Source organism: Phytophthora ramorum, assembly GCF_020800215.1.
Source record: "Phytophthora ramorum isolate Pr-102 chromosome Unknown Phyram_PR-102_s0016, whole genome shotgun sequence".
Lineage (NCBI taxonomy): Eukaryota > Oomycota > Peronosporomycetes > Peronosporales > Peronosporaceae > Phytophthora > Phytophthora ramorum.
Window position 1 is genome coordinate 1325781 of NW_027150662.1, and position 24539 is coordinate 1350319.

At 54.4% G+C, this 24539-nt stretch overlaps 8 protein-coding genes across 8 annotated transcripts; 3 read left to right on the plus strand and 5 right to left on the minus strand.

Annotated features, from left to right (window-relative positions):
• Positions 1 to 256: 256 nt before the first annotated feature.
• On the minus strand, positions 257 to 2885 carry KRP23_13118 (putative UDP-N-acetylglucosamine--peptide N-acetylglucosaminyltransferase SEC; the record flags this gene model as incomplete). Its single annotated transcript, XM_067883789.1, has 3 exons — positions 257 to 1489; positions 1574 to 2622; positions 2687 to 2885. The coding sequence occupies 3 exons, from the start codon at positions 2883 to 2885 to the stop codon at positions 257 to 259; spliced, it is 2481 nt and encodes an 826-aa protein (XP_067739202.1).
• A 203-nt stretch (positions 2886 to 3088) lies between these two features.
• Positions 3089 to 5561, plus strand: KRP23_13119 (Vacuolar protein sorting-associated protein 9A; the record flags this gene model as incomplete). The annotated part of the gene is made up of 5 exons (XM_067883790.1): positions 3089 to 3119; positions 3242 to 4908; positions 4973 to 5283; positions 5364 to 5459; positions 5522 to 5561. The coding sequence occupies 5 exons, from the start codon at positions 3089 to 3091 to the stop codon at positions 5559 to 5561; spliced, it is 2145 nt and encodes a 714-aa protein (XP_067739203.1).
• A 660-nt stretch (positions 5562 to 6221) lies between these two features.
• Positions 6222 to 8216, minus strand: KRP23_13120 (Signal peptide peptidase-like 5; the record flags this gene model as incomplete). Its single annotated transcript, XM_067883791.1, has 1 exon — positions 6222 to 8216. One exon carries the CDS (start codon positions 8214 to 8216, stop codon positions 6222 to 6224), a length of 1995 nt encoding a protein of 664 aa, XP_067739204.1.
• A 174-nt stretch (positions 8217 to 8390) lies between these two features.
• On the plus strand, positions 8391 to 10316 carry KRP23_13121 (Carnitine O-palmitoyltransferase 2, mitochondrial; the record flags this gene model as incomplete). The annotated part of the gene is made up of 1 exon (XM_067883792.1): positions 8391 to 10316. One exon carries the CDS (start codon positions 8391 to 8393, stop codon positions 10314 to 10316), a length of 1926 nt encoding a protein of 641 aa, XP_067739205.1.
• A 635-nt stretch (positions 10317 to 10951) lies between these two features.
• KRP23_13122 (Zinc finger CCCH domain-containing protein 42) lies at positions 10952 to 11551 on the minus strand (the record flags this gene model as incomplete). Its single annotated transcript, XM_067883793.1, has 1 exon — positions 10952 to 11551. One exon carries the CDS (start codon positions 11549 to 11551, stop codon positions 10952 to 10954), a length of 600 nt encoding a protein of 199 aa, XP_067739206.1.
• A 1727-nt stretch (positions 11552 to 13278) lies between these two features.
• KRP23_13123 (Cyclin-dependent kinase E-1) lies at positions 13279 to 15007 on the minus strand (the record flags this gene model as incomplete). Its single annotated transcript, XM_067883794.1, has 5 exons — positions 13279 to 13535; positions 13585 to 13717; positions 13797 to 13855; positions 13934 to 14371; positions 14452 to 15007. The coding sequence occupies 5 exons, from the start codon at positions 15005 to 15007 to the stop codon at positions 13279 to 13281; spliced, it is 1443 nt and encodes a 480-aa protein (XP_067739207.1).
• Positions 15008 to 15281: 274 nt separating this feature from the next.
• Positions 15282 to 16200, plus strand: KRP23_13124 (Repressor of RNA polymerase III transcription; the record flags this gene model as incomplete). Its single annotated transcript, XM_067883795.1, has 4 exons — positions 15282 to 15784; positions 15855 to 15926; positions 16009 to 16116; positions 16185 to 16200. 4 exons carry the CDS (start codon positions 15282 to 15284, stop codon positions 16198 to 16200), a joined length of 699 nt encoding a protein of 232 aa, XP_067739208.1.
• Positions 16201 to 16955: 755 nt separating this feature from the next.
• KRP23_13125 (uncharacterized protein) lies at positions 16956 to 23544 on the minus strand (the record flags this gene model as incomplete). Its single annotated transcript, XM_067883796.1, has 3 exons — positions 16956 to 17219; positions 17296 to 19441; positions 20414 to 23544. 3 exons carry the CDS (start codon positions 23542 to 23544, stop codon positions 16956 to 16958), a joined length of 5541 nt encoding a protein of 1846 aa, XP_067739209.1.
• Between the last annotated feature and the right edge of the window lie 995 nt (positions 23545 to 24539).

The following is a 24539-nucleotide window of genomic DNA, read 5'->3' on the forward strand; positions in this document are numbered from 1 at the left end:
CAAGACGTAGTGTTAGTGAGTGAGCCGTGAGAGGGGCGTGGATTCTCTAGAGGCCGAGCAGTTACCTGTCGAATCACGCGTGTGGCGTCGCCTCTCCGCGCTAAATTGCCGACTGACTGCTCAGCACAAGATTTTTCCCCTGCCTGTGAAAGGGCATATTTTGGTTGGGAGGTTTACGGTGTGGCGGACATGGATTAGATTATGTTGACGATGAAGTGGCCAGCGAGTAATCAGTTCTGATGACGGGGTTTGAAGCTTACGGCTTGCAGGCGTGGGCTTGGACGTTGAGGCTGATGGGCGTGTCGTACACGATAAGCACGCTCGAGTCCTGGAAAAAACCGAAGTCGTCGTGCCCCGTGAAGTCGCAGAATCCGGCCTGCTCGAGGTAGGCGAGCAGGATGGCCTCGTCGAAGCCCACCTTGTGCACGTCGTAGACGTCGATCTGGCCGCCGAAGATGACGGTCATGAACCACATCCGGTGCTGGTGTGGGATGCTCTCGTTGATGAAGAGCGTGGCCAGCACGAACAAGTTGGGCACGGACACGAACAACTGTCCACCCGGACGCAGCACGCGGTGCCACTCGCGCAGGGTCTGCTCCAGTTCGTGGCCGACGCCGTGTGTGCAGTGCTCGAGAACGTGCGAGCCGTAGATTGCGTCGACCGAGTTGTCTGGGAATGCATAGAGATTCGCCATGTTCATGACAAAGTCAACGATGTCACCGTCGTTGGCATCCACGATCCACCAGTCGGGATCCTTGGCGTGGCCACCGATGTGGAGTCGGATCGGCTCTCCTGCAGCTAGCGCCCGTTGAATACGAACAGCGTACTCGTCTTCTGTGTTCTCGTCATCTTTCGCCGACAAGACAGGGAGGTTGCGTGGCGCCACGCTTGAAGACGAAATCGACGGGAAGATGTGCATTTCTCGGGTTAGCCCACCCGCTTGCAACCTCGATTTCTTCACCTGCCACGCGGCTTTGATTGATTCCTCAAACTTTGTCGTATACTTGGCTGTGTCAAATAGTGGGTATCGCAAGCGGTTCTCTTCCACTTTTTCACGAAGCTTTCGGAGCACTTGCCTATGCGTCGCCAAATACACTGCCACCTCAACATACTCCTTGAGCGAGTTCACCGTGAGATCGTGCAAGCCCAGTGAATTCAAAGCGGAACTAGTTGCGCGATTACTCATCCGATCTCCTTCCAGTGTGACAACTGGTACACCAGCGAACAACGCATCGAGAATGGTTGTGTGACCGTTTTTCAAGGATGTGTCCAGGATGAGGTCTGCAGCGCGTTTTCTGTAAGTATGGTCGATCCATGGATCAAGCTGCGAGAAGATGAGTCTGTTGCTGCCGATACCATGCGCCTCTGCTTCTGCTCGAAGGTTTGCTATTGCTCCTTCATGGCCAAAATATTCGATAAACCACATGACACCAGACGGAACACGAGCCAGAATTTCCATCCAAGCGCTGAAAACCGACGGATCCATTTTCTGTTGTTAGCAACAATTCAAACATGACAACTCAAACATGCCGTTAGATACATGCAAGCAGTTCCACGCGGGGATATCACCTACCTGCCAATTGCTAAACGTGGCAAAGACAAATGATTTGTCGCGTCGCTCAAGTTTGGAGAGCGTCGGTCGGTCGCCTTCCAGTGTGTGACCAAGCATTTGGAGGTGATCATTGACAATGTAGTGCATTGGGAAAAGCAACAACTTTTCAGAGAAGCTGCCCCCACTCGTTTCAGGTGGAGTAGCCACACTGTCGCTCAAAACAAAATCGATGGATGGATTACCAGTAGTCATGGGATACCCGAGATACGCCACTTGAACGGGAGCTGGTCGGTGCGTGAAAATGTTGATTCCAGAATGAAGCGTGTGTCCGTTCAGATCCATAAGCACGTGGATTTCGTGAGACTGAATAATCTTGGCTGCATCCAGCGAGTTCTTACCCTTGAGCGAAATCATGTAGTCAACAGTACGCGAAATATTCCGGCTCCACCAGGACGAGGCATCCAAGAGTGAAAAGCAGTACACTTTCGTCTGATGCCCAGGACTCGACAGTAATGCTAGGAAACCGCGAATCAACGACGAAATCGGGTGCACACCAAAGTCCGACGACACGAATCCAATTCGCAATTCTGGCGCTTTCAGCCTCAGATCCGTGCGCTCGTCACAGCAAAGACGCTCAGTTATCGCATACGACTCCTCGTAAGCTCGTCGTCGAAGCTCCACCAGCGTTCTAGGCGGCAGTTCAGCGACATCAAACGCATTCACATCTGGCAAGTGCCCCATTCTCAGAGCCCCCTCCATCGTCTTCTGCACTTGAGCCAGCGAGTCATCTCGGTCTTCCCAATTCGCCATCCAGTTTCTCGCCTTCAGCAGCGCGTGCATATTTTTCACGGACCCCTTCTGCTTCACCCCGACCTCCAACGCCGTCACCGCCTCGGGCAACCTCTTGTCGTACAAATAGCAAGTCCCCAAATGCACCCAACTCTCAGCATCATTTTCGTTCACTTTCACCGCTTGTTCAAACGTTCTCGTCGCCTCCTCCAAATCCCCAAGCGAGTACTGCGCCACTCCAAGATACTGGAACACGCTCGGGAAGCTCAGATCCTGCAGCACTGCAACCATAACAGAATCAGCACAAAACTCCACCCTCCACCACTATACCATTCCCTCTATTACCTTCACTATTATTCTCCTGCACAACCTGCAGCGCAATCTCCTTGAGCTGCACCATGTCCCCCCTCGCATACAAAGTCCTCAGCACCTGGTTCACCTGCACGGCCGAGGACGTCCTGAGATCCAGCGCCGTCCCCCCACAACCCCCAAACCGCAGCAGAAGACACCAGCAAGTCAACAACCTCGCGAATAAATGCGTCATCTTCTTAAGCAGCGATCTTTTCCCAAAATGATGCTGGTCAAGCATCTCTTCAAGATATCAATATGCTGTTGCGTAGGCATCCTCTCGAACAGAATATTCAGAGTTGGATCCGAGAAAAGAAGCTCACAAGCGGATTTGCGGCCGACTGCACAAGCGGAAGAGAGCGCGCGGAGCCTCAGGACGACGGCTACCCGAGCTGAGCCATGCGCGACGCCCTCGCCACCTCTAGACCCGGTACGTACGTGCATACGCACCGTAGTCCCAGCCTGTAGAGTCTCGTGTGACGGTGGAGGAAGCGGCGACGGTTCACTTCAACAAGGAAATGCGGAACTGACCCTCACTCTGCAATTATATAGAAGAGTGTGGAGTGATTGTAACCACCTGCGACGTATCGAGTTCTTCGGAGGAGGAGGTTGAAGTGGAGCTGCTGGACTCGGCGTCCAAGATTGACAGCGCACTGGAGCAGGAGCAGCGCTCGTCGACGGTGTCACAGGGCTCCGAGGACAACATGTGTGGGAATCAGAGCGAGGAAAGAGATTCTGGGCATCGGGACGAGGTGGAGCAGCTACGCCGCACCAACGACCAGCTACGCAGTGAAGTGGTGGACCTTACAAGCGCGCTGCTGGCGCGAGATCTGGAGCTCGTGAGGCTGCGTGAACGCTGCCAGTTTCTTACCACTGCGGTGGATCAGCAGGACGAGGTGATCGCGAAGATTTACGCGGCGACGAGTAGTGAAGCAGCAAAAGAGTCAGTGGTGAAGGCCTTACCGGTCCCGATAAAGGGGAGTAGGCTGGGAGATGGAGGGCTGTTTGGTGTTTCCAAGGGTAACATTGGTGGTAGTACGAGGCAGAATGGAAAAAGTATGTCGCTCAGCTCGATGAAGAGCTATCCGGGTGCAGTGGGGATGGCGGAACCTGCGCAGAGAATGCTGGAAGCGCGGCTGGATTCGATAGGATTCCAGGGTGACCGCGTCGAAAAAGCGATGGAGTCGCTTAGAGAGAACTTACCTACTGAACTTGAAAAACTCAGCGAAGATGTTGTGAAGGTTGATTTGGACCAACTACCTTACACGCCACGTGTGCCAACCAACTCGAACAGCCACAGTGCCAGTGCTAGTGTTTATAGCTCGAGCAGCACCGCGACGACGTCGTCATCGTCGTCACTTTTTGGGGATGCGGGCGAGCCTGTGTCGAAACCTCCCCGGTCTTGGACCTCCCCTCGAAGCATTTCGATTGTCAAGCGGCGTCCCTCACTTGAACGACAGGACAGCAGCCCCACTGGGGAAGTGTTTGCGAGATCGGCTGGATTCCTTCGCAGGTCCAATCGCACCATGTCAGGACGACTAAGCGTGAGCGACCTTGGCCTTCTTCATAATGACGACGATGGTGATGAAGATGTCGAGAGTAACCAGTCGGCAGAAGTAGTGTCTTTAAGCGCTCGTGGTCGGCTTGAGCACACTAGTGGCGATCGGGATGATTGCCTCGGTTTTGGAGATAGTGGAAGCTCGACTGTGTCTACGCGAAGCCGGAGCCAACGGAATCTCTTCGCCGATGTTGACGAAGCAGCAGCAAACGCCAAGAGCAAGCAGAAATCTGCCAGCGCCGACCCAGCAGGTGGTGGTAAAGCAGACGAGGACAGCTTGACCTACGGTGAGTTCCTGCAGCGGATCAGTCTACCTGCGTCCAGGGACATTCTGGACAAGATTCGTATGTTTGTTGGCTCGATATTGGGTCCTCGTGGTGACGGCAGACCTCCACGCTCAACAGACTATGTTGAATACGATTTCTACGGGGTGCACGAGTTTCGCCGCCGGTGTAACCGCTTTTTTGAGAGCATGGAGGACATTTTGCTGGACCACCCAGCCTGGCGCCATGCGTCCGAGACCAAACTGGCCAAGGCGCGTGACGGAATTGAAAAATATGTGATGGATAAAGTGTCCGACATCGCGTTTAACCAGCTGAAGGAGTGTCAACAGTGGATGAAGGAGGACAAAGCACTTCTTCGGCGCATGCAGTTGCTATCAGTAAGTGTATTTCAGTTGAAAACAGCATGCTATGGTACTAAACAATTTCTTTGTGTTCCATTAGTTTATCACACCGGCGATGTTGGATATTAAGCCTTGCATGCGCAATGAGGTTGTCTGGTCGATGGCGGAAGATGAGCTGCGACGCATTAATTCGTTCCGTTCACCAGGGGACAAGATCAACTGCATTGTTCGATGCTGCAGCGTGATTTTCAGTGTTCTGAACTTGTCCCGAGGAGATTCAGGCAGCCGGCCGGGTGCCGATGACTTTCTGCCGGTCTTTATCTACATCGTACTGCACTCGCAGATCCCTCGACTACATTCCAACTGCGAATACATTTCTGCATACCGGAACCAAGCTGATCTGATGTCAAAGTGAGTGCAGACCAAGGTCCCTGGGTAAAACTCGTGTATTGTGATTATCTAACGCTTTGTTCGTTCGTTGGCTTGAGCAGAGCTGGGTACTGTTTTGTAAACCTGCGCAGCGCGATCGAGTTCATCATGGTGATGGATGGGTCCATGCTGTCCATCTCAAACGACGAGTTTCAAAGGTACGACGCTGAACGTTTAGTGCACACCTGGTAACTGATCGTCTTTCTGTCCGTGTACGCAGACTCTATTCTGAAAGGGAGAAGCTCTTGCTGAAGTCGTAAACAGCAGAAAGAAGTCCATGTGCGTGATAATTCGTGGGTTATATATTAAATCGATTGCGATGAACTTTGGTCGTGATTGCCGTTGCACTATTCTCCGTCGAGGCCGCCTCCATTGACCGCGATAAGGCGGAGCCGTTCGCTGTGCCTGATGCCGTTACCATCTCCGTGAATCAAGTTGAAGCCTCGACTTCGTATCGACGCAGGGTGTGCATGTTTCCCTGCCATAAACGCCGCAGGTGAGACCAGCGGTGATCATGTACATGTATGCTTGGTGCTTCCCAAAGGGCTTATGGGATGGAAGTCCGTTTAGGCGTCACGACTGGCCTAGTGCCGTTATGTGGATTGACAATCCCGAGCTTGAAAACCCCAAAGCGATGGGACCATCGCTATCGACCTCCACAACAAGCAAATCCCGCGTTGATGTCGATTGACGTCTCTGCTGACGAGGCCCAAGATCTCATCATGTGGGAGCAACCGCCCGCTCTGTCGCGCTCAACGACAAGTATAACCTTGGTAAGGCCGACGTACCGGTGATCAACGACAACTTCCCTGTGTAGCTCGCCGTTCTAATCAGCGGATGTACGTACATCTTTCACCGAAAAGAGCTAGTAACCTTCAATCGAGAACTACGAACCTCAGAGTAATACAGTATGTGTGCCATTAATCATCGGCAAGTAGTGGCCGCTGTTCTCCTTGCCGTTGCGCTTCTGATTCTGCTTCCTCGATAGAGGAAGCGTGACAAGTACTTAATGCTTGAAAGCATATCGGGTCGTCCCACATGACCGCAAGCTCGCCTCTAACTTTGGCAAGACCCAAAATGGTGAAGAGCATGGCGGGGACAACGTACATTAGTGCTGGCTGACCCGCGACAACATTTCGAAGCACGATAGCCATGATATTCGCGATCATCAAACCGAATGCATAGGCGCAAGTGGCCACGCAAAAGTATCCACGTGAAAGGGGCTGGCCGCAGCAGTAGTCGTAGCGAATACAAAATGCGACCAGCAGCCCAGGAATGATGATATCGCCCAGACCGAGCAGAGCCTCGCCTCCATATACTGAGAATGTCAGTGGAACACTCAGCACCATCGGCGTCGGTTGCCGCGAAACCTGACCGCTGTCGGAAGCTCCAGTTCCAAGGCGAGTGCTCCCACCTCCAGCCGCCACATCGACCATGACGTTGGAACCGAAGACTAACGGTGATACGTAGACGAAAAACACGTCGTAGACAAACGCTGCAGTAAGCAAACTGGTGGCTACGCGTAAATTCGGCAGCCGTACTACGTCGATGAATACGACACACACCGCTAGCGCCATGAAATTTTGAATGGGCCAAACCCACGGCTGGGCGCGCGCCAGAAACCAACATATTCCCAATGCGGGAGCGATCAAAATCACGAGAAATAGCGAAGCCGCTTGCAGGTTGCTATTGCTTGGAGATGCCATGCGAGCGACAAGAGGCAATGTGAACACGTGTGAGAGTGCTGCACTAGCACCGACCGTAAATAAGACGCTGAGCATGAGAGCCAGGTGCACGTAGTACAGCAATACCAGCAAGCTGGACGCACCAACCAGGAAGTAAATGGCATGCTTACTGCTGAGTTCCAGCCTGTCCTCGTCCAAGCTCACGTACTCGTTTGCCCCCGCTGTAGACTCCACCAGCGTCGAAATCGAGCTACTGGATGGACTGCGGTCGAGTCTGCCCGTTAATATCCGTGCCACTTTTTCATACGAAAGTTGTCGCTCTTCGCTGCATGAATAAAATGCTGCGCCCACGACAGCAAGCACCCCAAGCATCCAAGTCAACGCCATCGACAGGTTCCAAGGCGTTTCTTCCGTATTGAACGCCCACACCAGCACATCTGTATCCCCAATGATACTTGCAGCGTCGTCAATGCGGTTGCCGTCCTGGAACGCGACAAGCAGTACCGGAATAGTCACGTCAACTTCCGCCGCTTTCTCCACATCTCGTCGGGGTTGCATCTCCAGCCAGCTACTAGTAAAGCAGCACGCCTGGAATTCATTCACCGCCGCTGTCGTCAACGCCGCCGTCTTTCCCGTCAGCACACATGTGCTCGTCACACACGCGGGCTTTGACGAGCACGTCCAGGCGGATAACGGGTCTGCCAGTTCCGGGAACAATGAGCTGTTGGTCATCACGGTCTCTTCACCCAGCGCACAGTCATAATACGCGCCGTTCCTCATTTCCAGTCTCGTGGCAGTGAATGCAGCTGCAATAGAGTCCCTGATAATCACCAATGACGCCCCCGTCTGTTGCGCAGCTGCCGCCTGCTGCTCCACTGTACAAATAACGCTGCGAGCGAGCAGCAGCGCCGCGTGGGTCGGCAATGCCGCCATTCCTGCGTCCACGGGCTTCACAGCGTTGCAATCCGCTGTCATTTGGGCCTGCACGAGCCTCTGACGCTGCTCGGGCGTGGTCGCAGCCTCGTTCACCACGAATTGTCCGGTGGCACGCGAATAAGTCGACGAAGACCACGAAACGCGCGGCAAATCCGCGCCGAACGCCGCCGTAGTCACTTGGAATTGCTGCGATGTGGTCGGCGACAATGTCCGCAGCTGCAGCACGTCGATACAGCGCGTCAACCGCCCGCAGCGCAACAAAAGTAGCGCCAAGAGCGCCATCCGCGGCGCCATCTTCTCGTCTACAGAAGTTCAACTGAGCCCGACCTTTCGTCGCGCTGATTCCCTTTTCAGCCAGTCACATCGCTTGTTGATTGGGATTGGCGGAAATGAAGTGTCACGTCGGGTTTCTGTCCGAAATCTGACGTGTTGAAGACGATCTTCACTCCTCATTCCGCATCCTGGACGATGCTGTCGACGTCCTTGCCCCGCACGCCGCCGGCGCTGCGCCGCGCTTTCTCGTCGCTGGGCGGCTACGTGCAGGACACGGTGATCCCCACCTACCACTTCCAGAAGAGCCTCACGCGCCTGCCTATCCCCAAGCTCGAGGACTCGCTGGCGCGCTATCTGGCGGCCGTGGAGCCCGTCGTGTCCCCCCAGCAGCTCGCAGACACGCGGCGCGCCGTCGCGGCCTTCCAGAGCGGCGTGGGGACCGATCTACACCAAGCGCTGGTGGCGCGCGACGCCGCCAACAAGCATACGTCGTACATCAACCAGTGGTGGCTCGAGATGTACCTGACCGACCGCCAGCCACTGCCCATCAACTACAACCCGCAGATCAAGCTCAAGATGGACCCTGTTCCCGCCAAGAACGCGCAAAGCCAGCGTGCGGCGTCGCTGATCGCCTCCTCCGTGCGCGTGTATCGCACGTTACGCGACGGGAAGCTGGAGCCCGACATCTTCCACACCAAGCCCACCACGAGCAAGACCCCGGCCTTCCAGTACTTCTGCAAGTTCTTGCCTGAGAGTGTGAGCTTCTATGGCGCTGCGGCGCTGGGCGCGTACCCGTTAGATATGTCGCAGTACAAGAACTTGTTCGCAAGTACGAGACTGCCGAAAAGCGGACAGGACGAGCTGAAGGTCACGCCCGGATCTAAGCACATTGTGGTGCAGAGAGGAACCAAGTTCTACACGTTCGACGTGCTGACTGAGGATGGAGACGCGGTTCCAGACGAGCAGATCCTGGCCAATGTGGAAGCGATCTTGGGGGAACCTTTGGCCAAGAGTACGCCAGATGTTCCCGGGATGGGGCTCTTGACCACTATGAACCGCGACGCGTGGGCTAATGCGCGCCAGAAGCTTGAGGCGAGCGGTGGTGTCAACAAGGCGTCGTTGGAACTGATTGACAGCGCGCTGTTTGTGGTGTCTCTGGAGCACAAGTCTCCTACTACCCCGGAGGAGGTGAGCCGCACGTTCTTGGTGGGCGACGGCACCAACCACTGGTTCGACAAGAGTTTCCAACTGATTGTCGCGGCTAACGGAACGGCTTCTGTGAACTTTGAGCATGCTTGGGGGGACGGTGTGGCCGTGTTGCGCTACCTCAATGAGTTGTACGGTGACAGTGTGAAGTATCCGGTGTTGAAGGCGAGTAGCCAGGCGAAGCCGCGAGAGCTGGCTTGGGATGTCAAGGGCGAGACGAAACAGTTGCTGAACGAGGCGAAAAAGACGTACGAAAAATGGACGTCCAGCTTGCTGGTTGCGTGTGCTGAGACGCCGGTGACACGTGCTATCGGGAAGCAATACAACATCGGCACGGACGGGCTCATGCAAATGACGATCCAGCTGGCGCACTTCAAACTGCACCAGAAGTTTGTGGCTACGTATGAGAGCGCCAGCACTGCGGCTTTCAAGCATGGGCGTACCGAGACGGTGCGCAGTTGCACGAACGAGGCTGTGACTTTCGTACGTACGATGACGGATGCCTCTGCCTCGGATTCCGACAAGGTCAACACACTCCGTGCGGCTGTGACGAAGCACAGCGAGCTGACCAAGAACGGAGTGATGGGTCAGGGCTTTGACCGTCACCTCTTCGCACTTCGCGCGATGGCAGAGTTACAGGGAATGGACGTGCCGGAACTCTACACGCTGCCGGCCCACCAAATTATGAGCAAAATAATTCTGTCGACGAGCACGCTGTCTAGCCCGGCGCTTGAAGGTGGTAGTTTCGGTCCTGTGAACGAAGAGTGCTACGGCATTGGGTACGGAATTGAGAAAGAGGGTTCCGCCTTCCAGCTCTCGAGCTACCGCAAGGATCTCCCTCAACTCAAGGAACTGCTGGTGGAAAGCCTTGTCGACCTCGAGCGCTTGCTGGCAGACACCACCCCCAAAAAGTGATGTACGCAGGAGTATGAATTGCGACGAAGTGTAATGCTCCAATACGAAGACATCAGAGTGTCGTATGCTTGAAGATGCTTAATTGTCTCGAACGCTACGGCGTAGCGGTCGGCGGGGGAACAAAGAGCGCTTTGTCGTTTTGAGTAGAGCAAGCGAAGGCGAGAAAAACACAACCACATCCTACTTCATGAACAACCTATCTCGTCCTCTTCCGGGAGGTACATCGTTTCGTCCTCATCCTCCCCCAAGTACATGAAGCAAGCAGTATACCTCGAGGCCCATTGAAGCACCCGTCCTTCTTCCCAGAGCAGCTCGAACTCGCGCTTGATCAAATCAAGGTGCGCCTGAGCCGTGCGCGTCTTAAATGTCTCTGCGTGGCGGGCTCCATCGAACGCGGCCGTGCTGCAGTTGCCCGTGCCTCGTAAAACAAACTCGTCGTTGACGAATCGTCCATTTGCTGTGGACCATGAAGCTGGCCACGTGTCCAGTCTTGATCGGAGAAGACACCGGCTGACAAGCCTGCACCCCTGGTGCCACAATGCCACACCTGGGCTACAAGCTCTCCCCTCGTTCGTACATGGCGTAGTAATGGGCGACCGTCCGCCACTTCCAGCCCGGGTGCTCCTCGCACACGGTCATGATGTCCTTCTTACCACGCGAACTGGAGCTTTCCACTCTTCCTCTTGCGGCTCTTCAGCTGGTACTAAAGCGTGACGGAATCGACACGCAGCTCCACGTTTGCACTTTCCCTTTTGGTAGTGTTGGCACACGGAAGCTCCTTCCTCTGCGCAGGTCTTCTCTTCTGCAGGGGGCTCCTCTTGCACCTCAAGTTGCACCTGTTCGCTCTCCTTTTGCGCAACTTGTTCCTCACTCGCATGCAAATGTTGGAATTTGCACTCCTCACCACGTTTGCACTTGCCCTTCTGGAAATTGATACAAATTGGAGCATCCGACGTGGCCTGCGTGTGCGCAAAAGCTTGCACTTCTGCTCCCAACGAAGCACCGGGCGCTGCAACCCCGTTCACGGGGCGTTCGGCCGGTTGCACCAACTCTTCTGCGTCCTGGGCTTGCATCACGTGTACGAATTTGCACTCGTCTCCGCGGGTACATTGACCCTGCTGGAATTTGTGGCAAACTCCCTTTTTCAGCTTCTTTTGCAGGTCTTCACGCGCTTGCGCGTAACCCTCGTCTCTCGCGCCGTAGTCGATGTTCATGGGTATGCCCATGACCACCATGCCGTCCAACTTGACGGCCGCATCGCACGGTCCTTCTTCGTGGAATTGCACGTACCCGAATCCGCGAAATTCTTTGGTCTGAATGTGCTCGGCGAAGCGAACAGCGCGAATGCTGCCGCACTTGTCGAACACTTTGCGCAAAACCTCCTCCGTGATGTCGTAGGCCAAGTTGCCACAGAGCGTTATTTTGGATATTCCAAATTGAAACGAGATATTTTGGATATTTTATGGATATTCCGATACGATTACGCCGTTCTTTAGTAGTAAAAAAAAAAGAAGTCTAGATCAGAAAAGCTAAAACGCCAACGATGTACTTTTAAGTGTGTGGTTGAAGTACCCGAAGACGTCTGGGTTGATTTTGTCATCGCAGAAGCCGAAGCCTTGCCCTCGACACGAATCAACAACATTCGCAGCTAAAACGGCCACGCTTCTTCGAGACGTTTGGGGAAATGGTCGTCACTTATCGGGACTTCGGTGCGACCAAAAGTGTCCTGGTCGTTGAGCGCAGCACGAGCTGCATCCGTGAGCTGGCCCCACATGATCAGATCCTGGAACTCGCCACGATTGGTAGAGGGTCGTAACTCAGCGGCTCGAAAGACCGGCAAATTGCGATTAAGAGTAGGGGTCGTGCCATTTTCAATAGCCTCCGCCGGTACGTACGTGTTGCCATACTTGTTCTCGGACGTCGATAGCGATAGACCCAATATTTTCGGGTTTTCGAGGGCGGGGTTGTCAATCCACACCACAGCGTTAGACCAGTCGTGGCGCCAATACGGGGCTGCATCCCAGAAACCTTTGGGGAAGTACCAGGCGTACATGATGGCCCAGACGTCGTTGTACCATTCAGCACGGCCATACACCTGCGAGCCTCCCAAAGCAAATTGACAGTCGGCAATACCACTTGTTGTTAGCCCTCCGTTGATGTCGCCCGCAGCGTTCACGGCGGGATATGGGGAGCACCCGTATTCGATATCCAGTTGCGGCTTGAACTTGACACCAGATTTTTCGGTGGTGGTAACAGGGTCTGGTTGAGGGAACGGCTGCACTTTGTCGTAGTCAACAGAGAGGGCCTCTACGGAGGAGAACGCGACGGCCACGACGATAAAGATCTGTCGTATGTTCATCGACGCAGCTTTGAAAGGTAGAAGTAGGTTGTGCTTGGCTCGACGGATTCAAAAATGAGCTCCTGGTTATTCAAGGCAACGGAGAGGTTTTCGTATGATGCATGTAGCATGGATACATGCTTTCTGAGGTGAAATTTGCGAATTATGATCGTGACGCGGTCAAAATAGCGCGGTAATCACAAGCGATTACGGTCATAATAGTGGTGTAATCACGCGAGGGGCGTACATGTACTGTAGCCAGCTGGGGGTACCCTTGGCCGAAGGCTTGGGGCTGGGACGCTTTTATCTGGAATGGTCATGCGTCTTTGTGATTTTTGTGGAAGTGGAAGAATGCGGCGCATACACTGTACCAAGACACTAATTCACAGTATTTCACCGCACTGCTTGTGCAACAAGGAACACTGCAACAAGGAGAACAGCAGAAAAGGATAAACGAACATGATTATTTCATGACTTCGCCAGTTGCTACAACGCCGCCACCTGAGTTTGTACCGGATTCACATTCGTTTCATTACCGTCGACGTGGCTGCTTCGGACTCCGGGGGCGCCCTGAACTGGAAGCGCTCGTTGGACGCTCACTTCCACCCGGGCGCTTTGCTCCGGTTACTGCACCAGCGTTGGGAGGCGCAGCTCCACCTGCACGACCGGTACTGCGGTCTCTCCACGCTGACCCCCCAGCGCCTGATGCGTTTCCTCCAGCAGCGGGTCCCCTGCTCCTAGTGTCTCGTGAGTTGTTAGCATCTCCAGCATTGTTGCGGTCACTGCGTCGTGGCTGCTGCTGGGCATCTCGAGAATTATGGTGGCTGCGACTTCGAGAGGGTCCGTCACGCCCGCGGTGATCGTTGTGATGCTGCGAACGGCTGCTGGAACCGTCTCGGTGAGGACTACTTGCTCCACCTTCAGCCTTACCATCACCGGCTGCAGCATCTTTCTTGCCCTTCCACGGAAGACTTTCTTCCGCCACGGGCTCTACAGTCTGAGTGCGGAAGGATACAGGCTCCTTGCCAGGTTCGTCGAAGGCCCAGTCCCGCGGCTCGGGCTCCTGTTCACAACGAGAGGTAGCATGACCAGGTCAGTAACGTTACTCGCATCCTCCCACCACTATAGAGGAAGACACGTACAATTTCTTTGAAATACTCGTGCTCCAATGCTTCCTTTGCCGTAATGCGCGTCTCGGGGTCTGCTCGCGGGCAGCACGAGGAATCCGTTAAACCATAAACCGAGATGACCGATCGCAACTAGCGACGCCGACACTTACCATACTCCAACAGACGCGATAGCAGGTCAAGCAGAGCAGCTCCAGCGCGACCTGGTCCGACCTTAACCGCATTTTTCAGCTCCGACTGCGTCGGGTACTTACGCTCGCGTCCCATTTGCACCACGTGGCTGTACTCGGGCAAGTTCTCCAGGCCCTCCCACGTCTGCGGCGTGGGCATGCCCAGCACCTTGAAGATCTTGTCCAGCTGATCCTTCTGGAACGGGGCATTCGAGCCCTCCACCTCTTTCCCGCAAAACAGCTCGCGCGTGTTAATCAGCTCCACGAAAATGCAGCCAACGGCCCACAAATCCACCGCCTTCGTGTAATGCTTGGCGCCCAGCAGCAGCTCCGGCGCACGGTACCACAGCGTCACCACGACGCGCTCCACATCCGACAGCGCTTTGATCGGCTCCTTATAAATCCGCGCCAGACCCAAATCTATCCGCAACAACAACAACAAGGACGCACTCAGCACACACCCAACATAAAGTACAGTATAAGCAACAAACTGTCCCCACCGGCCAGCTTAACCTGTCCCCTCTTGCGACCGTGACCCACCACCAGGATATTCTGCGGCTTCATGTCGCGGTGCATGACCCACGCGTCGTGCATATAGTCCACGCCTTTAAGGATCTGGTACATGAGCGACTTGCGCGTGTACTCGCCCAGCGGCTTCTGCTTGCTCTGCACGATGATGTCGTGCAGGTCGTGGTCTCCGTACTCGAACACGAGCGCCAGCGATTTGTCCCGTGCGTCTACGTGGACGTCGTGCAGATGGACCACATTGTCGTGGTGCAGCTCCCGCAGTAATTTAATCTCCCGCACCGTGGCGCTGGACAGCACCACGTCGTTCTTTCCCTCCTTGTGTGACTTGACCAGTTTAATGGCGAACGTCATGGGCTCCTCGTCCTCGGCGGCGCTCGAGCCGGAGGCGCCGCTTGACGGCCGCGGCAGCAGCGCCGACGAGTACGCCTCGGCCTTGAACACCATGCCGTATGTGCCCTCGCCGATCTTACCCAGGATGCGGTACTTGTCCGTGAGGCTCTCGGGCCGCCGCAACGCCGAGCGCCGCATGGTTCACTACGGGTCGAATAAGGTTAGTGACACCCCTGTTATTATAGTGACTTGAATTAGGTAAAGAAACGGGTTCGTTTTTGTGTGAATTTCAACAGGTTGTCTGAGTGTTAGTCTCTCTATCACTTTGTATTGGCACCTGCCAAAGAAACCATGCATCGATTGCATCGATATTCGTAGGGGATGTATTCCTGCAGGGAACCTGCTAGATTCGACGCTTGCCATACTCAAAACAAGTGACTTTCCGTTATTCAACAAGACGCTAACAACGACGATGAAGTACCTGGAGGAGCCGCAGCTCTCGTGGCTCAACTCGGTGCTGGGCAGCTACGAAGTCGGCGATCGCGTGCTGCGCGGCAAGCTGGAGACGTACTCGTGCAAGAAGGCGGGCAGCGACAAACGTCTGGCCAAGAGCCTGGAGCTGTACTACCAGCAGGAGATGGAGGCGGCCGCAGACCTGCTGGGCTCATCGCCCTTGGGGCCCCTGGCGGCGCCTGCCACGCGCAAGCTGCTCATCAACCTCATCTCGACCATGAACGCCAGCTTCCCGGACTACGACTTTAGCGCTGTCAAGCCCGAGCAGTTCCGGAAGGAGCCTGACTTCCGGATAGCCCTGCAGCGCGTGAACCACGACCTGGCCGAGCTGCTGGAGGCCGAGGGCAACGGCTTCGTGGAGAAGATGTGGGAGGGTATAGCCGAGGCCATTAAACTGGATGAGTGCGAGGTGTACAGCTACATCCCAGACATGGACGCAGACCCTTTCTCGGACGGGAATTTGTACGACCAATTTTGAGGACCGTTGGACAATGGACGACTGGACTGACTTTTTGTCGTATTGTACGCACAGGTGGTCGTTCAATTACTTCTTCTACAACAAAGTGCAGAAGAAGATTCTGTACTTTACGTGCATTTGCAAGGGGTGAGCATGTAGAGTGGGCACTGCGGGAGCTTTTTTTATTGACTGTCGTGTGTGTGTGTTTTTTTTTTCATTTTGTTGCTAGTCTCACGTACGACAGTGAGATGGACGACGAGACGATGGACGAGCCTGCCGCCATGGACGACGACGGAGAAGACGCCATGGACGACTACTTCGGCATGTCCCCGGACTGGTATGGCGGACGGAGCGAGCTGCTCGTTGGAATTTTGAAAAATGACCTTTTTATTATTTTGTTGACAGGGAGGACGGCTCGTAAGCGTTTTGACACTGACGACTGGGTGAAGCTCCTTCGTGGACACAATCCACTCCCCTGATTGCAGCGCGCCATTTCTGCAGGAATGGATTCTTGATGCGGCCTCGTCGCGCCAAGATCCTTTCCAGTTTCGCTGTGCGGTATCCCTCTCTCTCTCATCACGGAGCGACGAAGCCAGCCGTCTCGAGCTCTGTGGCTGCTTGCCCGAAAGGCAGGACAAGCAGTCGGAGGGAACGACGCGGCCGTGCTCCGCAGCTGCTGCTGCGTTTCAATGCTCTACACTGTATTACTGGTTAATGTATGCTTCCATTTGCGCTGCATATCCGCGTAGTTAGTTGTATCGTTTGATACGCGTGCGCGAGTGACCCCAATGCGCCATACTCAGCGGTAAGGCAGAGGTTCGCGGGTCGAAAAGGTGTTGGCCGAGCCTGCCACACCGCCAACTTTAACGTTGACATCGCGTGCTACCACTTGAAATTTTCGTGCAGGTGTCCCCGAGCTGCTGTTTGCTGTGCTGGGTCTCGAGGAAGGAGCGCTTGGAGAAGAGATGGGGATATTTGAACAGGGTACGAGTTGTGGCGATCCCGATCTGACTGTCACCTGGGCGCGAAGCAACGATGCGCGAGGGGAAAACGACGAATTGGGACGGCTGGGCGTCGTCGCTCGGTCTGGTGGAGCCGCGACACAGCTGTGAGACCTCACAGACGCGCGGGGTGATGCGGATTGGGTTCTGCGGGGACTAAACGAGAGCAGATAGTCTATTTGGCCGGACATTGCTTCTCCATGCGGCGTTCTTGACGTTTGGGGGTCTTCAATGAGAGGTAGCCCGTCATGGGGCTGGATTGACGACTCGTATTGGCGCAGTTGCGTAAGCTGCTCGGCAATGGCCCCTTTCTCGTGTATTTCTCGCGTAACTTGCTGCTGCAATCGACGGATTTCATTCTGGTAGTGCCGGGTCGAGTTGAGGTATTTTGCTTCCAGCCGCTGAAGCTCCTGCTTTCCTGGAGCATCCGCTGTACTTGCTGCCGTTCGTGGACGGACAATACTGGCATCCAAGACACTGTCGGTATCGCTCGTATTATCGGGCACAGGGCGTACGCGGGTGAAGTTAGCGGCGAATCCATCGTCATCAGGGCTTTTAGCGCCTGGTGCGGTTGATGTCCGGGTGTGAGAGGCCGACAATGCGCGGATTTTAGCCTCGCGTCTCCTCTGCGCTGTAGCTTCCATCTGCTTCTGGGCCGTGGTCCATTTCACCTGAAAGTACGTCTTCTCCTGGGACAGCCTGCTCAAATTCCCCTCGAGCTGCTTGACATAAGTCTGCAAGTGCTCGACCTCGTTGCGCTGGAGAGCTTCGGCCGTGGCGTACCGCCGCGTGAGCAAGAGTTCGCGATCGCGGGCGGCATTCTGAGTCTGCTGCTGCATATCGCCGAGCGCCTTGACTTTCAGGAGAGCTTGCTTCATGGCAGCGTTCTCGCTTTTTGTCCTCACGATGTCCTGTTGTCCCCGGAGCAAAGTTGACACTGAGGTCTTCGTTGCCGACGGAATTGCGCCGGAGTAATCCAAGAGCTGATCCACGAACTGCGAGTGTGACTCCTGTATCACCGTCTGCAGTTCGCGCTGCATAGTGGTGCGATATTCAGCAAACTTCTGTTGTTTGTTGAGAAGCTCAACGTGCATTTTGTGCAGCTTCTCGTCGTACTCAGCATTGAGCTCACAGCGCAGGTCTTGCTGATCCAGCTCTTTACGTGCCTCCATCACACTCAGCTGCTTGCGCAGAGCTTCCACCTCGAAATACAAGTGAAACGCGTGGTCTACTGCAAAAGCTTCACGCCGGATACGCTCCTCAAGTTTTGCTTTTGCCCACTGTTTTTCAATCTTTTCGCGATCGAGAGCAGCCGTCTGGCACTCGTCGTGAAGCTGCCGCATAAAGGTGGCGTGGAGGTCTAGCTGCTGGTTGTTGTGCGTCACGCACTGCGCGATAACGTCATGGAGAAAGCGGGCCATCTCAGTAGCTGGTACAACGAAAGCAGGAGCAGCCTCCTGCTTTTTCGATTCGACGTCTTCACGAGTCATTGACGGATCCGGGCGCGCTGCGTTGTCGACAGGTATTCCTTCTTGATGAAAGTATTTGTTGAGGCCCAACAACAACGAAGACGACATAGTACACGACGTCCCTGGGCGTTTGGGGGACTTTTGAGCAGCAACATTTGGTGATCGCTGATACTCGCGATGTCTCTTCCGGTGGAAAAGGAACTTGCTGTACTGATCCTCCAGCTCTTTCATGTCGGCATTTACCCACGTCAGCTCAATCGATATTTGGAGATATACTAGCTGATCGTCGACGTTACCCGGAGGAGGCAAGACAAGCAGGCCTGAAGTGCAAAACTGGGCAAGTGCGGTGGTAGCCCCCATCTGCAGACTTCGAAGAGCGTACGACAAGTCCTTAGGCGATGAGAATGGTGAAGCATCGGACGGCGATGAGGTCCCTATACCAAGATCACCGTTGCCAAGAAGACGCTTCTTCATGTGGAGATTTTCCCCCCCGACGACAGCTGCTGATCGACCACTGTTCGAGGAAACCTGGTCGCCCAACAGAGAATCCCATGCAGGGAGATGGAAACGCTCCCATAGATCCTCCAGAGCGGTCAAAGCTTGCTTCTCTGCAAGATACTGGATGGCGATCGAAGATGAAGTGGGCTCGTCATCTAAACGGAGAAATGCTTGACAGTTTTCATCGATGAACACCCGGTGCAGATCAAGTAAATGCATGAGCGCAGCGATGTACGCACTGTCCCTCGGCTCATACCTGCCCACGGCGTCAATGAAGGCAAGCCACTCTCGCTCGCGGTCACGAGGTCGAGCTTCGGCAAACAAGGCCTGCTCTGCAACCAGCACAAGACGCCTCATCTGCTCTTCACGATTGCTTAAACGATATTCTGCAGGCTGCTGCTTTCGTAAGTGATGTGGGCTGGCAGTCGCTTCGGCTGCGACGAATTCCAAGCTGGATTGGAAAGTGACTAAGAGTTGGCGCCGCCTTCGAATGCGTAAGCCGGCATTTTTCTGGTACGTCTGAAGCAACGCGAACGTCGTCGTACACCTCAACACCCGTACCAGATGCGCATTTGTGTCCTGGAGCGCTTTACAGAGTTCTCGACGCATAAGAGAAGCGTAGTGTTGGCTTTGTAATTGCTCCGGATGGGTGTCAAACAAGTCGCCAATAACTACGACAGCCTCGGGGCTAAACCTGCCCGCGATATGGTCGAGTAATTGCCGGATTTCACGATGGAATTGTCCTTGCCAGCGCTCGAGTCGACTAAGTCCTGAGTGTGGGTCTCCAAGAGAACTGTGAGGGTCCATGGCAGTAGGAAACTTCCGTTGACCACCACCTACTGACGTCTTCTTGGTGCTGGAAAAGCGAGAACTGCATTGAATCCGTAGCAAATCGACCGTGCAACGAAACTGGTGAAAAATGGACAGCAAGGCACGAAGTGTTTCTTCGCGATGCCCGTGAAGTCGCGTGGCATGTGCACTAGCCGCCCCGCCAATTGAGTCCCGTTGGGATCTTTCATGGTTTCCCGTCGTCGCAAATGTATAAAGTAAATAGCGGAACGACGGGATCGTTTCGAGTAAACTTTGAGCGTCTGGGCTGCTTTCAAGCGCTGCTGGAGAACGACTCGCACCAAAAGTCCGTTTTGTACATTGAGAGGAAGCAGAAGGAGAGGTACACAATGCTGGTGGCGTGAGTAGTAGCTGCTCCACTTTTGGGCGCTCATGAATGCGAAGGTCCACTTTGAGCTGATGGAGCTTGACCATCAACCACTTCATCAGCCCAGAGGGTTGGTCCTCGTCGCCACTCTCCTTCCTGGCAGTTGTGTCCCTGTCCGACGCTGAGGTAGCGGCTGAGTGTGATATGAAAGCACATTTAACGCGTGTGGCGGGGCTCAGTTGTTGCATGAGCCTTTTCTCGTTTCGGAGACACTGTAAGTTGTCATTGAGCGTCGTGAGAAGCATCGCGTGATAGCTTTCTTCGCTCAGGAAAGCGCCACAGGATGCCATATCGACTTCCAGATTAAGTCCTCTCAGACCACTGCTTCGATTTGGGGCAGTTGCGAAGCGCTCTTGCAGTTGCTGCTTTAAGTTTTCGAGTCTCTTCCAGTATGGAAAGCAACTTGTTCTCATTTCCTCCGCCATTTTGTCAGCGATTTCCTTCGCATACTTGGAGCGAACGGTGCTGATATCCATGGCTAAGGTCGAGTTTTGGTCCGATGAAGACGATGATTCCGGTGCAAAAGAGTTAGCCAGACACACATACGGGTATGACGCTGCGAAGTCGAACACATCGGCACCAACGGCATCCTGGTAGCTTACAATTACCTCCAGGTGGGCCGCGTACTGTTGCTGGAGCACAAGGAGTGACCGTCTCCATGTCGGGGAGTGATCAGCTGGAGTGGCAGCATCATCACTTCGACTTTTCTCGTCCAAAGCAGCGGATCGGCTTTGGAGCCCCCTTAGCTGAGCTTGAAGCCACTCAGAAACCGATTGACTGTCATCGCTGCGCAGCGCAGCATGTTTCGAAGCCGGTGTAGCATTCGTAGCGTGGAACATTGGCGACTGCAACTCGACTGCAACAGGCTGCAAAGCTTTGGCTCGGTCGCATTCGCCAAAGTCAAAGTAAAAGGTCAGATGCCGCGCTTGTTCTCCGCCGATCACTGTATCAAAAGCGGAGGCTTGTTTCACGAAGCCAAACTGGAAGTGGTGAACTCGCTCAAGTAAGTGCGCCTCGTAGACGCTTCTCGCAAGCTCTCGACGCCAATTCTCCAACTCGAGCGCTTCTGCTAACCACTCTATAAGAGAACGTGAAGAACTGCCCTGCGGTCTCTCAGCTTTTGTGGCCGTGGTTGATTCGTTGTGAAGCGTTCGACACACGTCCGCTAGCAACTGTGGAGGTAACACGAGTTGCCATCCACTTCCACCCAAGAGATCACCCGCCGTGCGCTCAAGACACCGTACAGGTCTCCCAGGCAGCTCCAACTTGATTATTAGCGCCCACGCAACCAACGTCTGCTCCAGTAGCGCGTGTTGAAGTGCGTGGAACTCACTGATGGAGGTGGCTGTGAACCACTTCTCGTCCGCCTTGCGCACAAGCTCCCTTTGCTGCGAATATAGTCGCGTTAGTGCGTTTGTTCCAAGGACTTGTCGGCAAACCCATTGGCCCTGCTCGTCTTCGACGCGGTCTCGATCGCCAACAGCAAACTCTTGGTGTGCACACCACTCTAAGCGCTGAAAGTACTGCTCCATCTGCTGAATGAGCGAAGCTTGAAGCTCGAGCAGGATGGTCTCGGCCGCGTAGCTCTCGAAGAAGTACGCGTGCGAGAAATCGATGAGTGGCCTCCGTTGGAGTAGAGGAAACAGGATCTCCGCGAATGGTTCAGTTTGAGCTTGGGGAGCTGTAGAGAAGCCAAGTTCGCTGAAGTCTTGATGCCGTGGAGCGTACCGCAGCCCGCTGTCAAGGAGCTGTTCCACTAGCTGCACTTTGGCTTGCTGGAATGCGACCTCGCAATCGTAGATATCCCGAAGGACCTGCAGACGGTCAATAGTAGCCACGGCGGTATCCGAATCATGACCACTTCTATAGTACTGATCGTCGCTGTGTTTGCGAGAAGAGGTTGGCAGGCTCTCGTACTCCTGCTTGAAGAGGAAAATGCTCGCTATCCGCAGCATTTGGAGCTCCAGCACTTCCAAATCGCGTCTTGCAGCCGCGAAAAAAAACTCGTGGTCTCTGCTGCTGTCGTCGCAGTCTTCGTCGTCCACATCCTCCTTCTTCTCGCTTGACTCTTGACGTTTTACAATGTAGTCGCCAGTTTTCTCGCATTTCGTTACCGTCCACGGTGTTGGCGCTGCAGCAGATACCGGCCTGCTACTTGCAGTGATATTGTGCACCGGGCTCTGGGAGAGCTGGATGAAGTGGAGATAATTAAGTAAGCGCAGCAAGCTCAGTCTTTTCGCTCGACAGGAGGACATGCGCAGCAAGTAGAGGACGTAAATCGCATCGGAGTTCCAAGTGTGCGGCGCATCCACCTTTCGTTTGGTAAATGGCAGGTCACCAGATTCGCCATCGTCTGCTGTATCGCCTGAAGCCTGCATCGACTGAACTCGGCGACCAAGAAGCATTGAATCACCAACAACAGCAGGCTCTGGTTTAGCGACGTCGACTTTAGCACGGTCCATGTGGGCTCTGGAGAGTGCCTCCAATCGTACACGAAGGTATCCTACGTCGTCCAAGCCGAGGAGCTCCCATTCATTTGCGAGGAGCGAATCGATTTTGTGGCTGTTCCGGAGAGCAACCAAAGAATCCTCGCTTTGTTCCTCGTTGGGCTCGCAGTTTCCGAGATAACCACGCTGAATGAGCTCCCATCGCGAGTTTCTCGTGTACGCGTGCACTAAAGTCTCCACGCCCAGCTCCAATCTTCCCTCGGTGTTGATTGCATCGTCCGGTGGGAAAGCGCCGACCGCAGAAGCAAGAAGAGCCTCTGCGTGCTGTTTCAGAGGCACATATTCTCCAGCGCTGGTCTTGCTGTCGGCCATGTCAGGAATGGGCAAGGAGTACTTCTGTGCTAAGCTCTTCAGCTCGGCGGCGAAATGGGAAGCCGTCATGATGAACAGTGGACAGTGTAAATGGTCTTTGCTGTTCTGGCACACCGTCGTTGCGCTTGGTCGTGGGGTATTCTTCACTTTCTGTTGGTGTACAAGCGCCAGCATGCGCTGTCGTAGATGGAAGCGGTGACTTACGGGTAGCCACTTCAGACGCACGCAAAAGCGCTCCAAGACAACTGCTTGCTGGTTCTGCATGTACTTGAACTGCATCAAGAAGTTCACGTCCTCGACGTGCACCAAGCCATCAACAGCAGCAGGAGATAGCTGCTTCGCGTGCTGCAGACGATGGTGGGTCTCAAGAGAGACAGCATGCTGTTTCACGAGTACCGGCAACGCTTGAGCTGCTACGGATCCTCGATTAGCAGCCACCGGCGACCTGTTCACTGCACAATGGGCAGTAGCTGCAACCTGCTCATTCAACAACAACAGGTCCGAGATGAGTGTTTCCAACCATTGAGGTGGTGACAGCTTTTGCTTCGTCGTATCCGCGTCCGAGCTGCTGTTAGCAGCAGTGAGCGGGTGCTGATACCCATAGCGCTCAAAGACCTCGCTCCATTGCCTTCCCCGGCGACTATGCAAGTCGCGTAGCAGAACAAGACCTCCTTGCGTTTTCAGTAGTAGATCCTCTAGGTCTCTCTCACCGGTAGGTGGATTTGCAGTCGCTCCGCTCGTTCGCTGCTGCTTGATCTTCATCGCGTAGCCGAGGAACGTCTTCCATTCTATCGAGAAATTCTGTCGCAATGAAAGAAGAGCTTGAGTTCACCGAAACCAACTTGTCCTTCGTCACAAAACTGTACCTGTGCTGTACGTTGAAGTCGATCGTTTGCAGCCTCTAGTTCGGCTTGTCGTCGGGATATGACAGTCGCCTCGGGTGGGTCATCCTCTTTTTTCGTAGGAAGTTCTTGCTGAAGGGACTGTAGCTGCTCTCCGAGTATCTCCATGTTTCATCGACCATTGAGTTGTCGTGGTCTCAACATGGAATTAGGGACAGGAAGAAACGGCTTCATCGCGTCTGGCAGCAAGAATAGCGCCGCACACTAGAAAAGTGAACACGAACTGTTCTTTACAAGACAAGCACAGCTGTATGCACTCGAACAAACAACAAGTGCTTGTCGAGCATTCATCTGTAGGATAAGCAACCAGGTGGCAAATAATCACCAAGTTTTCATCTGGTCGATAATAAACCCGTCTTTGGCTACACGAACGCTGGCGGCAATGCAGAGGAGAGGAGGTTTGCAATCGCCAATTGTGTTAGTACATCCGGTGGATTTGGCACCGCTCGATTCTCGCATTTGTCGCTCATTTGCAGACTCGCCGCCTGCATCACAAGTCCCAGTAATTTGTACACACACCAAGAAGACAACGATGTCGTCTCATGGTACTCTCTCGCTCCCGGTTAGCGCGCTGATCTACATACGCGACAGAACTGCTGTGATTTCTGCAGAGGACAAGAGGGGCACCCTCGCCGCGAAGCTCCGCAGTTCCATGAGAGAGAAGCTGCACCGCAACGTGATGGGAAAGTTTCCCAACAAGAGAACAAGGAAACCAGTTTCTAGTGAGCTGGAGAAGAAGAAAGCGTTCTGGCGACAATTCGTCATGTCAAACTCGGTTGTAGCCACGAACTACCGCTAGGTTACAGAACTTCTCTGGTTTGCCGACGCTGTAAATTGCTACACTACTTCGATTCT